This window comes from Odocoileus virginianus, chromosome 1 (genome assembly GCF_023699985.2).
Source record: "Odocoileus virginianus isolate 20LAN1187 ecotype Illinois chromosome 1, Ovbor_1.2, whole genome shotgun sequence".
Lineage (NCBI taxonomy): Eukaryota > Metazoa > Chordata > Mammalia > Artiodactyla > Cervidae > Odocoileus > Odocoileus virginianus.
The window spans coordinates 2,491,022-2,507,568 of NC_069674.1; the positions used below are offsets into that span (position 1 = coordinate 2,491,022).

Genomic DNA, 16,547 nt, shown 5'->3' on the forward strand with positions numbered 1-16,547 from the left:
TACCTGTGCGCGTGCTCGTGTTGCCAAACTCCTGGACTTGGGATCCTTGGCCCCCTACCACGTGTGCATTTGTGATTTGTCTCACTGTTCTGACACTAGCAGATGCCCTCTGTTGAGTCCTATATGCTTCTTCTCCACCAGTACGAGGTCTCATCTCACCAGTGCCAACTCAGCCTTTTTATTTTGCTCATCTTCTTTTTTAAAATGAGATGTTTATTCACCTATTTGGCTGCACAGGAATCTCAGTTGTGGCGTGGCGGATCTTCATTGCGTGTGGGACCTGGTTCCTTGACCGGGAACTGAACCCGGGCCCCTTGCATCAGGAGGGCAGCATCTTAGCCCCGGGTCCACCCGGGAAGGCACTGTTTTGCTCATCTTTTGTTCAAATTCTTACTCAGTTTTCAACTAGGTGGTTAGATTTAATTTTCTGGTTTTGCTTTTAATGGTGGTGGTGGAGTCGCTCAGTTGTGTCTGACTGTTTATGACCCCATGGACTGTAGCCCACCAGGCTCCTCCATCCATGGGATTTTCCAGGCAAGAGTACTGGAGTGGGTTGCCATTTGCTTTTTTTTTTTTCCCCCAGGAGATGGTGAGTTTTATTTTGTCTTGTCTGGATAGAGGTTTGATTTGCTCTCGAATGTTCCAGGGTGGAGGGAGACTAGGAGAAAGCACAGAATGCTGAGGTCTATTCAGTGTAATCTCCCTCATTTTCATCTTCACCATCAATGGCAAGAGCAGCATATTTGCTTGCAGACAGAACTGAACTTCGAGGCTGGATTTTCTTCAGCTTTCTTTGGCTCAGGTGCAGATCTGGAGTCATGATCCTTTTTGCCATCTTTCCTATCTGACTCCTTCCAGTGGTCTTTGTTCCCTCCATCTCTGGGACCACGGCTGGAGTTCCCACTTTGGCCTTTTGGGGCACTTACCTTGCCTATCCCTCCTCAGGTGGTTGAGCTGAAACTACTTTCCCTCCACCACTTGTAGGGGACTGCTGCTCTGTGTCTGAGCTCTGAGATCGAGCAGGAGGGTTAGAACTTCGCTTCACCCAAGCATTCTCCTTTGGTGGAGGGGTTGGCATTACCTTTAGAGGCTGTTCAGGTTTGGGAGGCTTAGAAGTTGGAGACTGAGAGTCTTCCTCTTTATTGGGGGTTTCATTTTCTAGAGATTTCTCACTCTCTCTTCTTCGTGCATTTCTGCCAGATGTGGCTGAGGTCCCAGTCTGTGATGACTCACTTCCTGTCCTCGATCGTTCCTGTTCCTGAGTTTCTTCACTTTGCCAGCTTGGGTGCCTCTCCCGAGGCCGTCGTTCTAGTTTTGGCCCATCCAGCTGATGCTGCAGTCTCTCTTGTTCCTTCTGTAGCCGCTCTTCTACTTCTCGTTCTCCAGCAGCTGTGTCAACAGGCTTTGCCCCTCCAAAGACAGAGGCTGCCCGACTGGACTGGGAGGTGCTAACGGAGGAATCATCTTCCTTAGGAGTACTCCGAGGCTTTAGGGTCAGTTTGGGCCTTTGGGGGGGACCTCTGTCATCCCGCCTATAATCATCCCGAGAGTAATCATCTCTGGAGCTCTAGGACCGGTCATCTCGTCTGTCCTATCTGTCTTCATAGCGGTCCCCGCCTCCTCTGTAGTCATCATCCCTACGGTACCCACTACCGAACACTCTTCTGCCACTGCCTATCCTGGAATCATAGCCTCTGTCATAGTCTCTGCCACCTTGGTCATCATAGTGATCTCGGCCCCCATATCGATCCATGTCCCGGCATGGGCCATCATGGTAACTGTCCCGATACCCATCATGATATCGGTCTGAATCGTAACGATCTCGATACTTGTCTCCAAAGCTATCATCACCCCTTCTAGGCGGGTAGTCATCAAAGCTGTCTGCAGCAGGACGGGCCCTCCAGTCGGTATCTGTTTTGTCAGAATCACTATTTCTATCTTGGCCAAAAGAACGATCATCCCTGTCTTTATCCTGTGCTCGATCAGCAACGTCCACTCGAATTCTCCTGTTACCTAGAGACTCTTCGTTGAGGCTCAGGGCACTGAGCAAGGAATCCAGGTCCTCAAACTCAGCATAACCAAAACCTTTTAACCTCTCAGGATTGCTGGGTTCAGGCGGTAAACGCACCGCACTGATATTTAATCCTCTAAAGAATTCCTTAATGGAGTCTTCTGTCACATTATAGGGCAGGTTCCCTAGAAAAGCAGTGTAGGGTGGAGATTTGGGAAGATGGCTCCGGTCGATACTGGGTTCCCGAGCAGCCCGTGGAGCAGTGGGCAGGATGGAACGGTCAATTGGAGGTGCCTGATACACTTCATCATCATTACTATGCCAAGTGGTTGAAACATCCCCTTCCAGATCATCTGTTTCATCAGCCCAGCTGACTGGTTTGGGGACAGAGGTGCTGCCTCCACCAGTCCCTCCATCCTCAGCCAGAAAGTCTGTCAGGGAGATAGTCTTCCCCTTCTTATTCTTCTTTTTCACTGAGGCCGCCATGTTGGGAGAGGGAGAGAGAACGCAAAGGTGCCATTTGCTTTTAATAGCCTTTATTTTTTAGAGCGATTTTATGCTCACAGCAAAACCGAGCATCATGACAAAGATTTCCTGTATTCCTTCTGCCCCTCAAATGCAGTCACCCCTCTTTATCAGCACCCCATTCACTATCTGTGTGTCTGGTTTACTGTTACAGCTGGTGAGTATGCATCACATGTGGTCACTGTCCAAAGTCCGCCGTTTGCATTGAGGTTCACTCCTGCTCTGGAACATGCCACGGGTTTGGATAAGTGTGCAGTGACGTCATTACAGCATCATCTAGAACCATTTTGTGGCCCTAAAAATCTTCTGTTTTCTGCCAATTGATTTTATTTTATTCTTTTTTGGCTGCACCGCATGACTTTTGGGCCTTAGTTGCCCATCAGGAAAGAAACCTGCGCCCCCCGCAGTGGAAGGGCAGACTCTCAACCTTGGGCGGCCAGAGAAGTCCTGGTTTCAATTTTTCCATGATTAAGGGGTGCTTGGTCTCTTCTTTTATGATTTGGGGGCGGGAATGGCTAGAAAGGCTTGCCTCACTCTACAGGCGTGTAATAAACACTCTCTGGTAACTTATTCTAGTATTTTTATGGTTTCCTTTCTTTTTTTTTTTTTTTTTTTTACTATTTATTTATTTAGCTGTACCAGGTCTTTGCTGTGGCATGTGGGATCTAATTCCCTGACCAGGGATCAAACCCAGGCCCCTTGCACTGGGAGTGTGGCATCTTAGCCACTGGACCACCAGGCAAGTCCCTATGGTTTCCTTCCTTAATCCATCAGGATCGTCCCCTCTGTGATGTACATCCCAAGACGGTTCACTGGACGGTCTCTTACTGCAAACACCACCTTCCCCGCACCCTCAGGCTGGCCTGTGGAAAGCTCTTTCTGGCCACGTTCGAAGCACAGGCGGATGGTCCGAGGGATGCAGGCACACCCAGCAGGACTTTGAGCAGCTGAGAGGCCAGAAGGATGCCCCTCAGAGCAGGTGGGGGGGGGGGAGGTGGCAAGGAGCAGCCTGATCCAGAAATATTTGGGAGACAAAATCAAGGGAGTTAATAAGGAATCAGATATGGGGCCTGGGGGAGCAGTGGGGGTGAGGGACGACTTCCTGGGGCTGGGCTCTGTGAGTGCTGGACCTGCAGGTACAAGGAAGCTGGGTCTCCACTGCAGATCCAGGCCCCTGTGGCTGATGGAGAAGGGCCGGGCCGCACAGGGCCTGGGGCTCTCTCCCCTTCTGTGGCTCCTCTGCCCTCCCGGAGTTTACGCAGGACCGGGCCCAGACCCCGTCCTCCTCTCTTTCTATAGGCTCCGCAGCCTCAGCTCTCACTCCCCAGGCCACGTGGACCCAGTCCAGCTTACTGACGGTTTCCTCTAGGATGGGGTGCTCCCCTTTTATGAGCAGCTGTGTCCAGGGGCCAGGGGTCCTTGGAGTTGCTACTTCTGTGCTGGGGACCAACAAGCTTCCCTGTGGTGGGGGGAATCACCTCTCTGCTCTTTCAATTAGGGATTTCATTTGGCTCTCTACCAACTTATACTAAAAGTAACAATGGCTTAAACCTGGTGGACATGAACTTTTCGCTTATATTGAGGGAAGGCCCAAAGTCAGCAGTTATGGGCTGGTGTGGACATCAGCATCAGGATCCAAACTCCTGGCGTCTTGCTCTGCTTTTCTGCCTTGAGGCTGCCTCAGGGCCCAGGAGGCCTGCAGGAGTTCCAGGCATCAGATCCACATTCCAAAGAAGAAGCAAGAAGAACAAAGGAGAGGCAAGAGGGACCCAAGGTCGCTGTCTTCCTGCTTTTGAGTTTTTCAGAAGTCCTGCTTCCCCCCAAGCCCTGCTTACATCTCACTGGCCAGAAATTAGTCCAGTGTCCATACCTAGGAGCAGCGCAGCTGGGAACTGGAATCTCTAAGCTGGGCACACTGCTGCTCCGTTTAAAGGTAAAGTCAAGGTCCTATGAATGTAAACAGTGCATGTGAGCAAATGGCTAAATCTCCCTTAGGTGATACCATGGGAGGGAAAGGTGAATATCAGTTCAGTTCAGTCACTCAGTCAGGTCCGACTCTCTGCGACCTCATGGGCTGCAGCACGCCAGGCCTCCCTGTCCATCATCAACTCATGTCCATTGAGTCGGTGATGCATCCAACCATCTCATCCTCTGTCGTCCCCTTCTCCTCCCACCTTCAGTCTTTCCCAGCATCAGGGTCTTTTCCAGTGAGTCAGTTCTTCCCATCAGGTGGCCAAAGTATTGGAGTTTCAGCTTTAGCATCAGTCCTTCCAATGAACGTTCAGGACTGATTTCCTTTAGGATGGGCTGGTTGGATCTCCTTGCAGTCCAAGGGACTCTCAAGAGTCTTCTCCAGCAACGCAGTTCAAAAGCATCAATTCTTCGGCACTCCTCCGAAGGTGACTATAATACGAGGCTATGTTTATCAGAACCAAGCCCGGCTCCTTGGGCCCAGATGACCGGGCACAGCTGGGGCCAAGCAATGGTCTGCAGGGCCACGAGGTGACTGGGCGCTTGGGGGGACAGGCAGGGAGCTGAGCCGCCGACACCCTGTGAGGGAAGCGGAAGGGGGGCCCTTGCTGTCGGAGAAGGGGTTTGGTAACGCCACAAAGGGAGAAGGTTACAAAGAACCTGAGGCGCTGGACTGGGTTGGATATGGTATCAACTCATCCATCTCGATGTAGCCATGGAGACGTGTGTGCACTGGGGTGAGTGTGTCTATACGTGTGCATGCTAACTCGCTTCAGTCGTGTCCGATTCTTTGCGATGCCATGGACTGTAGTCTGCCAGGCTCCTCTGTCCATGGCATTCTCCAAGCAAGAATACTGCAGTGGGTCGCTGTGCCCTGCTCCAGGGGATCTTCCCAACGCAGGGATCGAACCCGTGTCCCTTACATCTCCTCTATTGGCAGGCGGGTTCTTTACCAGTAGCGCCACTTGGGTGTACAGTGATGTGTACTTAAATCTCATCTTTCTCCCAGACAGTCTGGGGGCAGTGACACCCCAGTATACCTCAAACTTGGTCTCCCAAAACGTCTTCTCCAGTCAAGGGTGCCTGGCCCCTAGAGGAATGGCGAGTCCGCGAGGCGAGTGTCCCTCCTCCCCCGCTCCTTCCCTTCGCCCTTCTTTTTTCTCTCTTTCATCTCTCCCACTACCCCCATCCCCCCAAAATACCCCCCAGTTTCACCTTCAATGGCCCAGCATCCTAGAGACCAGGTGCTCAGAAGCATGCTACAGAGCTGGCATTTTCTGCTCGCTCAGAGAAAGCAGGGATCTGGGGAATATGGAGGAAATTATTCCGATTACTTGGAGGAAATTAAAAAAAGCATTTCCCTCACTGAACCAAGTCGCCATCCTTCTTTCTTCACCACGCTCTGCCCGCAGCCTGCAGCTGGGTTTGGGGTGACAGGCGGGCAGGGTGTGCCTGGGGCCCAGTTCCCCAAGGGCCTGCACCTGGCCGCTTTTCCTATGGGGTTTGCATGAGACTCATTTGCAAAAAAAAAAAAAAAAGGATGCCCTGCTGATGTTTAAGGCAGTTCCTGTTAAAATGTAAATGTGATGCTTAATTCATCCGCCCCTTTCAGGCTTGTGGGGTGAGTGGGACAAGGTGGGAAGAAATTGGATTGATGGAGGGGACTGGGAGACAGGCCTGGGGCGGGGGGTAAGACCAGTGTCCCCACAGCCTGGGAAGGGCTGGGACACTCCTGGGGCCTTCTGAGAATGCCCAGGAGGACATGCCTTTTGCCCGTTGGAGCAGTGTTGGGAGCAAGGCCCTCCAGGGCCAAGTGACCCGGGGCACCTCACATCTTTGCTGCAGGGTGAGGGTCTGCACGCAGGGGGTGTAAGCACAGGTGACCTGGCTCATGGGGCCTCCTGCCCAGGGCTGGGGCGAGGGGACCCAGAGAGGGCGTGGGGACACAGGAGGGAAGGAGGTGGGATTCCTGGAACAGGATGGGGACCTGGGATGGGGTTGGAGGCTGGGGCAGGGCTGGGGAGGGGCCGGGGCGGTGGCCTGCCTGGCAGAGGAGGCAGCTGTGTGCACCGGGATGCGGGCACAGGTGTGGCGCCCAGGGCAGAGCTGGTCTACCGGGTGACCAGGGCGGCCAGGCATCTGCTGGGTCTCCCGGCGGGACACCCAGAGGCCAGAGGGCGCGGAGAGGAGGCGGTGCAGGCATGGCGCGCTCGCTGCGGCCCATGGCCCTGCTGGTCATGCTGGCCCTGCTGGAGGGGCTGCCGGCGGCCCGGGACCCCCAGGAACCGGACATATTCTGTGGAGGTGAGTGTGGGGGTGCGGCACAGGCCGGGCATCCCCGTGGCTGGACAGTCCCCTGGCACCCCAACGGGAAGCTCTCTGGGTTCCCACTGAGCCCTGGCCCGGGCTCAGGTCCAGAAGTTATGGCAGCGGCTGTGTAACCTCTTCCAGCCCCGCTGTGAGCATGGGTGCTCAGTTCCTGTCTGTGGGCCGCGTTTGGGGGCAGAACCTTGGGGCATCTGCAAGGAGATCCAACCAGTCCATCCTAAAAGAAATCAGTCCTGAATATTCATTGGAAGGACTGATGTTGAAGCTGAAACTCCAATACTTTGGCCACCTGATGCAAAAAGCTGACTTATTAGAAAAGACCCTGATGCTGGGAAAGATTGAAGGCAGGAGGAGAAGGGGAAGACAGAGGATGAGATGGCTGGATGGCATTACTGATTCGATGGACATGAGTTTGAGTAAACTCCAGAAGTTGGTGATGGACAGGGAGGCCTGGTGTGCTGCAGTCCATGGGATCAGAGTCAGACATGACTGAGCGACTGAACTAAACTGAATTTGAGGTGTTGGCTCAGCTGTGGGGTCACGCTGGCACGTGTGACCCAGGGCACTTTAGTGACATCTCTCCTGGGATGACGAATTACTGGGACCTGTTAGTCACAGCTGATTTGAATACTTGCGTGCCCAGGTTTTGGCTCTAAGCTTGCCCGTTGGACTGTAGAACCTGCGGGTGGCTTTTAGTCTTTTCAGGGTGGTCCTTTAGTCACACCGAGGGGCGGGGCGTCATTAATGAGAATCGGGGGTCTGGGGAGGAGCACGTGGGCTTCCACTGGCCATCTCAGTGGGGACGAGACCATGCAACCGGGAAGCCACTCATGCCAGCAGAAGCGTCTGTTGGCTCCGGTCAAGCATGAGCCCCGCTGTGCTGTTTGTTTCTGCGCGGATCCATCATGCGGCCCCTGGTCTCTGGGTGGGTGGGGGGAGCCACGCCTGTCCGGGCAGTCAGAGGGCAGTCACTGACCTGTTCCGGCTTCCCTGGTTGGGCTCCTGGACGCCGTGAGGGTCAGGGACAGGAGGAGGGAGTCCCTTAGGACCAGGGCCTGGGGGCAGGGTGCAGAGGGACAGGTGGGGTGGAGCCACAGAGCCCACGGTTGAGGAGGGGCCTCAAGCTGGGGGCCATGGGGGGAGATGGGAGAGGGCGGTGCCCCCGAGGCCCGGGGGCAGGTGATCTGCTGAGAATCCCCAAGGACTCACTGGAGCCGTTCCGGATCCTCAGAGATGGGCCCCACCCACCTTGGGCTCTCATTGCATGCTGAGTTCCTTCAGTCGTGTCGAACTCTTTGTGACCCCACGGACTGTAGCCCACCAGGCCCCTCTGTCCATGGGATTCTCCAGGCAAGAATACTGGAGTGGTTTGCCATGGCCTCCTCCGGGGGATCTCCCCAACCCAGGGATCGAACCCACATTTCTTATGTCTCCTGCATTGGCAGGTGGGTTCTTTACCACTAGCGCCACCTCGGAAACCCTAATGTAGAGAACATGCAAACAGTTGGTTGTGTCTGTGTTCCAATAAGGCTTTATTTATAACAGCACGCAGAGGGCCAGATCTGGCCCGTGGGCTCCAGGCACCCAGCCCTGCTCAGTACAGGCTCCAGGCCCTCAAAGGACTGAACCTTGTGGCCGCCTCCACGCAGCTTGTCTGCTCACCTCTTCAGGTTCCCCCCCACTCCTTTGTTCTGGCGGGAACTCCACCTAAGGCAGGTGGATCGAATTATCGCCCGCATTTGCAGAGGAGGAAACTGGCAAAGCTGAGCTTTTCTCCCGAGGCCATTCAGCCGGCGGGGGCAGCGCCAGGCCCGTCCGCGGACCCGGGTTCTGCAGTCTGGATCCCCCGTGCTGTCTCGCGTCTCTGAGTGATTCTGGAACCAGTGAACGTGTGTGCCTGTGAGCTTCTCCAGGGCCCGTGGCGAGGGGCTGTGAGCCCTTGGAGGAGATGCTGCGGAAGAAGCAAGGCGCCTTCGCAGTGCCGAGGGGGAGACGAGGGGAAGGGGCACCCACGGCGGGGTGCAGGGGCGGCCGAGTCACACCCCACCCCCAGCCCCCGTGGCGCGTGGGCCCCCTGCCCTCCTGGCTTTCTCCCAGCTCCTCTTCGGCTCCTCTGTGGCCCCCCTCCCGTGTCTGCGTGCTGAGGCTCAGGCCTGCCCCACGGTGACCCCCTGGTCCCCAGGACCTTGGTGGCGTCCTCTGCTCCCGGCGCCCCTGGAAGCAGAAGCCCGATCCCTCTTCACCCTCGAGAGCAGCTGGAGCCTCGGCCGTGGCTTTGAGATGGGCTGATGCGACTTTACTGCACTCGTGTTCGTGTATCTGTGTCTCTGTGGAATGTGCGTGTATTGTGTATGTGTGTGTATGTGTGCCTCTGTGTATATGGGTGTGTGTGAATGTTTGTGTGTATGTGTGTCTCTGTGTATATGGGTGTGTGCCTGTATGTGTATACATGTCTTGTATGTGTTTGTGTGTGTGTTCTCTGTGGTATGTGTGTGTATTGTGTATGTGTGTGTGTGTATGTGTGTGTGCCTCTGTGTATATGGGTGTGTGTGCATATATGTGTATACATGTGTTGTATGTGTTTGTGTGTACGTATGTCTATATGTGTCTATGTGTCTGTGTGTCTCTGTGTGTATGTGTTTGTGTGAATGTCTGTGTGTCTCTGTGTATATGTGCGTATGTATATGTGTGTGTATATATGTCTGGGTGTGTGTGTGTGTATATGTGCTTGTGTGTATGTGTATGTGTGTGTGTGTGTGCTTAAATATTTGATGCTTAAATTTTGACTGCAAGGTCCTAACGCCTGAATGTCAGGCCACCTGTCCGTGAGCTTGGGGAGCTCACCCTGGCCGGTTAGGCAGCCAGTTTTGAAGTCTGGTCCCTCAGGACAAAAGGCAAACACCCAGCTGGCCCCAGGGTGGGAGGGGCCAGTGGCTGAGGGCCTCTGTCTGTGGCAGCCTGAGTCTCAGGACCCGAGACCACCCTGATGAGCCTACCCTGCCAGGGCATCACCTCCGCAACAGACCTCGCCCCATGCCATCTCGCCTGCCCACACCCTGAGTGTCGCCACCTTCCACCCGGCTGAGGAGTGGAGGACCAGGCGGTGCCTTTGACTCCTTCCTTTGCTCCCCGCCCGAGGCTTGCCCGGCGATTCTCCTCCACGGCCGTGCGGAGCCGTCCACTGCTTGCAGGCCAGGGCAGCCACCGGCACCTCGGGCCTCGTTTATAACCAACTGGCCCCCACTTCCTGCCTGCACCCTCTCCCCCTCATTCTCTGCACAAAGCCAGCATCTATTCTGTTTTAGTACTGTTTCCCCCCCAATTTTTGGCCATGCCTCGAGGCATGTGGGGTCTTAGCTTCCCAACCAGGGATGGAAGCTGTGCCCCTTGCACTGGAAGCTCAGAGTCCTAACCACTGCACCCCCAGGGCAGTCCCTCCTGTCGTAGGACTTGTTCCTTCCTCCATTCTCTCCGACCCTTTCTTTGATCTGCTGGGCTCATTTGGAGCGGGTGGGAGGCCCCTGCTGGGTGTGGGCCTGCCCTGGCCCCGCTGCACAAGCGTCGGTGCGGGGCTTCTAGTCCTGACCCCCTCCACCATCGCCTGCTATTCTTGGGGCACCTGTAGCATGGAGACGATCGCCAGGTCCCCCTCCTCTTGTGCTTTGACCTGCGGGCTGAGCGGGTTTCCCTCTCCTGGCCCTCCTCCTCTGCGCCCCCTCGCTTTGTGGGGGGAGGCCCTCTGTCCTCCGCAACTCTTCACAGACCTTCACGCGTGTGTGTCAGCCGTCAGCCAGCAGCGCCACGCAGGCTATTGATTTAGTGACAACCATCGCCGCTCAGGATTGATCTAATGTTTCCATTACACTAAAAATGCTTTAACAAGTTCATTGGGAATTAGGCAACGGCAAAGAGTGGCTCGGGTCGTGTCAGGTCCCCTGGAGGAGGGGACTTGTAGGGGACCTTGAGGGATGAAAGCCGCCTCCCTTTGGTCAGCCTGGTGGCGTGGGACTGCCTGCCCCCAGGAGAGCGGAGCCCTCGGTGTCCCCACCAGGCCTGCTGCTGGGAAAGGCTCGGTGTGGCTCACTCGGGGCTTCCCAGTGACCATGTCCCTGGGGCCCTGATTCTTTCTTCATCACCACCCCACCCCCCAGCAAGTGGCTCTGAAGGTCCCTGTCTTTGAGAGACCTCAGCTGCTCTGTCTGAGCGGGGAGGTCCACGTGCTCCACTAAGCTTCCCGTCTCTCCCGCTCACGTTTTCCCCATTGCTGACCTCAGTTTGGACCCTGGGTGCTTCCTCATCCCAAGACCCTGTGCCTCGGGCTCCCACAGGTAGCTGGGTGACGCCATTGGCTCTCAGGGAGGCGTGGACGTTCAGAACAGTGATGGGGCCAGGTGCCCGAGTGGGCAGCACTCAGGGCCACAGTCTCCCAGCAGGGCCGCTGTCCAGGGTCCTGAGACAGCACCCTGGCCATGGGGTCCTGCTTGCAGATGGCAGAGCCTTCCCTACCTGCGCCTGGCCTCGGTGCCAACCTCCTCCCAAGCCTAGGTCCCCAGCCTGGCACGGAGGGCTGGCCTTCTGTTCTGGACCCCATTCTGAGGCAGCGGTCAGCGGTTGGTCACTCAGTGCCCCGGGCCGGGACCGCTGCGTAATTCGCGAGGTGCGGGAGAAAGGCTGATGCAGGGCCCCTGTTCACAGGCCAGGGCTTCACAACAGCACGGCGGCCCTGCCCCGTCGGTCATCCCGGGAGCCCTGCGGGGCCAGATGCAGACGCTCTGTGGGTCTGGGCTCTCAGGGGCCCCTGCCCCTGGGCCCCAATGATACGGTGCTTCTCGCGCCCCTCAGGGTTTGCACTGGGGTCCCCTCTAGTGGGCATCCTGAAACCAGCCCCAGAGGCCCGTGTTGGCCGAACCCCGGGGAGCTCGGGTGTGGGCAAGGTCCCTTTCCCGGGGTGGTGACATCCCGGGTGGCAGGCGGTCAGGACAGGCCAGGCTGCGCTGGGTAACACCCACTCCCAGTGCTTCCCATTATGAGTACTTCTACCCCACCGTGGGCTGCTTGGCCGGTTGGCAGCTGTCATGGGTGGGTGAGGGCGGAGAGCCCCGGAGGGTCCTGGACAGCATGCAGATGCCGGGATTCAGCCATGACTCACCCTTGGCTCCACCCGAAGCTAGGGTAGGAAGACGGGGGAGGCCGAGCCCCACTTGCCACATGCCTGGGACAAGCCCAGCCAGAACTGTTCACTGAGCGCCGTTGCTAATGCCGTGTTTCTGAAACTGAGCCAGGCCTGAGCACAGCTCCCTGGGGCCATGGTGATTCACGACAGTGTCATGGACATCACCCTGGGCCCACCTCATTCATTTAAAACATCTGACACCACTGTGGGGTCTTTCTTCATGTGCACTTTCCCCATGTTGTTATATAACCTACTCTATCTGAAAAGCAAAACACCCAAGTCAGCATCTGGCATCAACCCCCAGTATCTAAGTTCTAAATTCTTTGATTTGTGTGTACACTGTCAGCCAGCTACTGCTGCATAACAAACAAGTCTTAGTGGCGTTTTTCCCTCCAAGTCTGCTGGTTGAAGGGAGCCAACTGCCTAGAAGGTCTTCCCTTGTAGCTCAGATGGTAAAGAATCTGCCTGCAATGCAAGAGACCCAGGTTTGATCCCTGGGTTGGGAAGATCCCCTGGAGGAGGGAATGGCTGCCCACTCCAGTATTCTTGCCTGGAGAGTTCCATGGACAGAGGAGCCTGGTGGGCTGCAGTCCATGGGGTGCAGAGTCAGACATGACTGAGCGACTGACTCATGTGTGTAGGCTCAGCAGGCGGCTTTCCCGGGTAATGTGGGTCCAGGTCTGTCCCACACGTGACTCCTCCTCCTCCAACCTGGGGCTGGGAGGGACGTGCTCTTCTTTGGCCAGGTTACGGCAGCAGGAGGACCAGTGGAGCTGTGAGATGCCCTGGGAAACCCAGGCTCAGACCTGGCAGACCTCGTCACAGACCGGGCTCAGACCTTGTCACTTCCACCTCAGTCCCCGGAGTCAGACGGCTGACCCAATGCCCCACGTGGGCAGAGAAGAACTGTAAGGTTATGTTGCAGAGCCAGGGTCCCCATCAGAGTGGGGTCTTCTCCCTCCGTCCTTCTGTAGATGGGTGTGTGTCTGCAGAGGGAGTCAAGCCTCTACTCCCTCAGGGCGGTTTATATCGCTGCTCTAGAAGCACCAGCTTAACCAGCCAGGTAACTTCACCACCGAGTGGGATTACCTGATGAGACCCACCCCCACACCCACGTCCCGCTTGCAACCAGCCCAACCCCACCCTCAGGAACCGTGGTCTTGTTGGAACCGACCTGAGCATCCTTGGGTGCTTTATCGGGAAGTCAGTTTCCTCCTGGGGAGACCAGGTGTCTGCATCCTCTGTGGGAGGCATGCATCCTTCTGGCAGGAACCAAGGGACCTCTGGTGATGGGAGCGCATCCACCCAGCCTGGGCTCGAGCACCCAGGATGACGCCAGCCTGGGCTGTGTCTTCATCAGCTCGTTAGAACTCAAGACAATTTTGCATTTAAGCTTCTTTCTACAACCAAACCTTTTATGATGGAGATTTCAGGGGCCGTAGCAGTCTCTAGGAGCCCTCCCAGGTGACCTGGCTCAAGTGAGCACTCTCGCGCTGTCCTTGGACGGCCCCACCTGCCCGCTCTCGCCCGCTCTGCCCGCCCTCGCTGGCTTGCTTTACCATCTCTCCACACAGAGGGCATTTGGGTGGGACCATGGTAGGTTCTGGAGATGCACCTGCTTTTGAGTCTCTGCCCTGTGGTCCTGTGTGACCCAAAGCAGATTGCTTCCTTGCTCGCCTCAGTTTTCTCATCTGTCAAATGGGATGAAAGACACAGCAGCTGCCCTAGAGTTTCTGTGGGTCTTCATCATGATGGTGGGCAGAAGCCTCAGCACAGAGCCTGATGCAGTGGGCCCACCAGTGGAAGCCCCCGCACATGGATGTGGTCCCCAGCTCCCCAGACAGGCCTGGATTCAGTGCCCTAATGGTCTTTTCTAAACTAAAGTATTGTTGACTTACTATGCTTAGTTTCTGCTGCAAAGCGAAGTGACTCAGTAATACACATATATACATTTCTCGTATTCTTTCCCACTATCTCAGGATGCTAATAGAGTTTCCTGTGTTGTACAGCAGGACCTTGTTGTCTGTCCATCCTAGATATAATAGCTTGGGCATGAGTTTGAGCAAGCTCCGGGAGTTGGTGATGGACAGGGAGGCCTGGCGTGCTGTAGTCCATGGGGTCGCAAAGAGTCGGACACGACTGTGCAACTGAACTGATATAATAGCTTGCATCCCTCACGATCTTTAATCACATCAGGATGTTTTTAATTGACAGGGACTGGAGGGCCGGAAGTCCCACTCAAATAGCTCTGACTATGCCTTGTGAAAATAGCGACCCACAGCCTGTTTTATGCTTTGCCCAGAATTTTCTTAACATTCCCAAGTCTCAGAGAAATTTCGTACTCAAGACGTGCAGAATAAAAACTTTCAGAGTAATCAGTTGAGAAGGACCTGAACCAAAGAAAGAGATTCTAAGAGATTTAAGAGGCGTTTGGGTTGATGGCACTTCCGGTCACCTGAAGGCTGACCGGAGACCCTTGTATTGTTAGCACCGGAAATCTTCCAGTGGCGTACCTGCCCACATTTCTCCCAGAGTAAACAGCATCTGCCGGCTGTAATTATCTCTTCCCCTGGTGACTGAAGGCTGCTGTCCTGAACGTCAAGGATGATGGAGTGAGACGAAAGGTAAATAGAATTACAGTGAAGCTGGAACATTCCCTGGGAAACAAACACTGCCCCTGAAAACCCTAAGGTTGCTTCTTTCTCTTAAAGGCGTGTGGGAGGAAAATGCCCGCCAGTTTGGGTTGTGAGTAACCAGGGTTTGCCTGTTCGAGTAGAAAATATCATGGATCGGATTTGCCTTTTCTACCGCGCATCTCTCGTCTTTGCACACCTTCACGTTGTTAACATGAATCCTCACAGCGCCTCTGTTTTTAGATCTGGAAGATATAATTTGGGTTAAAACTCGATGGGGAGTCGCTGGGGCGCTGGGTTGCCGTGGTGACGTGCTGGGGCGGCTCTGTCTTTGCACCAGCTGGTGGGCCTCCTCTTTCCAGGCCCCGCCCCCACCTGCTGCCTCCCTGAATCACTGCCCAGCACTGAGATGTTTGTGGGGTCCCCGGGCACGGTGCAGGCTTGCTGGCAGAACTTGGATTTTCTCCATCTACAGAGGGACCGAGAGCCTCAGAGGCCAGGCTGCACCCTTTCTGGCCCCAAGGGGTAGATCTCAGTTGATCTGAGCTAAACATCATCATTTTATTTCCATGCCAGTGACTGACCTGGGCCAGGTCACAGGACAGTTCTGGCTAAGGACAGCGGGAGTCTGCCAGGGGCATCTGGAACTTTCCTTACAAACAGGAGCTCACAGGCGAGGAAATAGTTGTTCAGACTCTAGGTGTCACATCTGAGGCTTGGAAGCTGAGGACCGCAGGTGACACTGCACGCCTGTGCCGGAAAGTCAAGAGGGTGGCAGAGAGGCGGAACCAGAGTCGGGGAGTTGCTGAGACTCTGAGCTCACCGATCTGGGGTGTCTTCATATCCGGAGACAAACTTTATTCCCGAATTGTGCTCCCCTAAATTCATATGTCGAAGCCCTCCCCCCTTGTACCTATGAATGTAATTGTGTTTGGAGGTAAGGTCTTTTCTAAAATTGTGCTTGTTTTTCCTGGCTGTGCTGGGTCTCTGTTGCTGTGAGGACTTGCTCTGGCTGTGGCGGGTGGAGGCTCTTTGTAGCTGTGCCGCGGGGCTTCTCACTGCCGGGGCTTCTCTTGTTGCGGAGCAAGGGCTCTATGTGCTCAGGCTTCAGTAGTTGCCGCAGGCGGGCTCAGTAGTTGTGGCACATGGGCTTCGTTGCTATGCTTCTAAGCCCACGTGGACCTTCCCGGACCTGAGATCGAACCAGTGTCCCCTGCATTGCAAGACGGACTCTTCCCCGCTGGACCACCAGGGAAGCCCGAAGTTCCACTTTTAAGGGACTGGTCAAATTGGATTATGACTTACTGCACGGCTGTTAGCATAACGGACGCCATCTTGGGCCCGTACACCCCGCCTGTGCTTCTACTGAGCCCACCCAGGACTCTGCTCTGGAGTACCTTTCTTCTCTGTCATCAGGGGCTTTGTGGTGGACAGGCACTGTGTAGCGATCGTCAGGTCCAGGTGGCCTCGGGGCTCTCAGCCTCCAGACGATTGCGTAGACGGATGATGTGTTCCGGGCACCCCCGAGACTAGCGCCCCGCTCACAAACCTGCCCGGCCCGCGGCCTCCTCGCCAGCCACGCTCCTCTCACGCGCTCCTGCTCAGGCATGTGGACGGGCTTCTTTCTCCACTTCCCCCAGACACACTGACCTCACACGGGCATTTCGCGTCTGCTGGGCCCTCTCTCCAAGGAGCCTGGACACGCCTCACCTGCACCCAGCCACCCTCACCCGCCGTGTGCAGCCCGCCCACCCTCAGAGGCCTGCCCGTGAACCGGCCGTGCTCCCGGGCTGGGCAGGCGTGGGCTAGCGGCCTCAGGTCCCCCTGCGCTAGCTCGTGCGCCCGAGTCCTGCAGCGGCCCCCAGGGCGGGTCTGGGGCCTGGGTGCTGGCCCTTGGCTTCTGCCT

The 16,547-nt window shown here is 55.8% G+C and overlaps 1 protein-coding gene and 1 pseudogene across 1 annotated transcript in view; one reads left to right on the forward strand and one right to left on the reverse strand.

Moving 5' to 3' along the window:
- Positions 1–564: 564 nt before the first annotated feature.
- LOC110141447 (eukaryotic translation initiation factor 4B pseudogene) lies at positions 565–2,509 on the reverse strand (annotated as a pseudogene).
- A 4,225-nt stretch (positions 2,510–6,734) lies between these two features.
- Positions 6,735–16,547, forward strand: part of CNPY1 (canopy FGF signaling regulator 1) — a 61,297-nt gene continuing 51,484 nt past the window's right edge. The window contains exon 1 of the mRNA XM_070449834.1: positions 6,735–6,811. Within this exon, the coding sequence (XP_070305935.1) occupies positions 6,745–6,811 (67 nt within the window). The 5' untranslated portion in view covers positions 6,735–6,744. The remainder of the gene's footprint in view (positions 6,812–16,547) is intronic.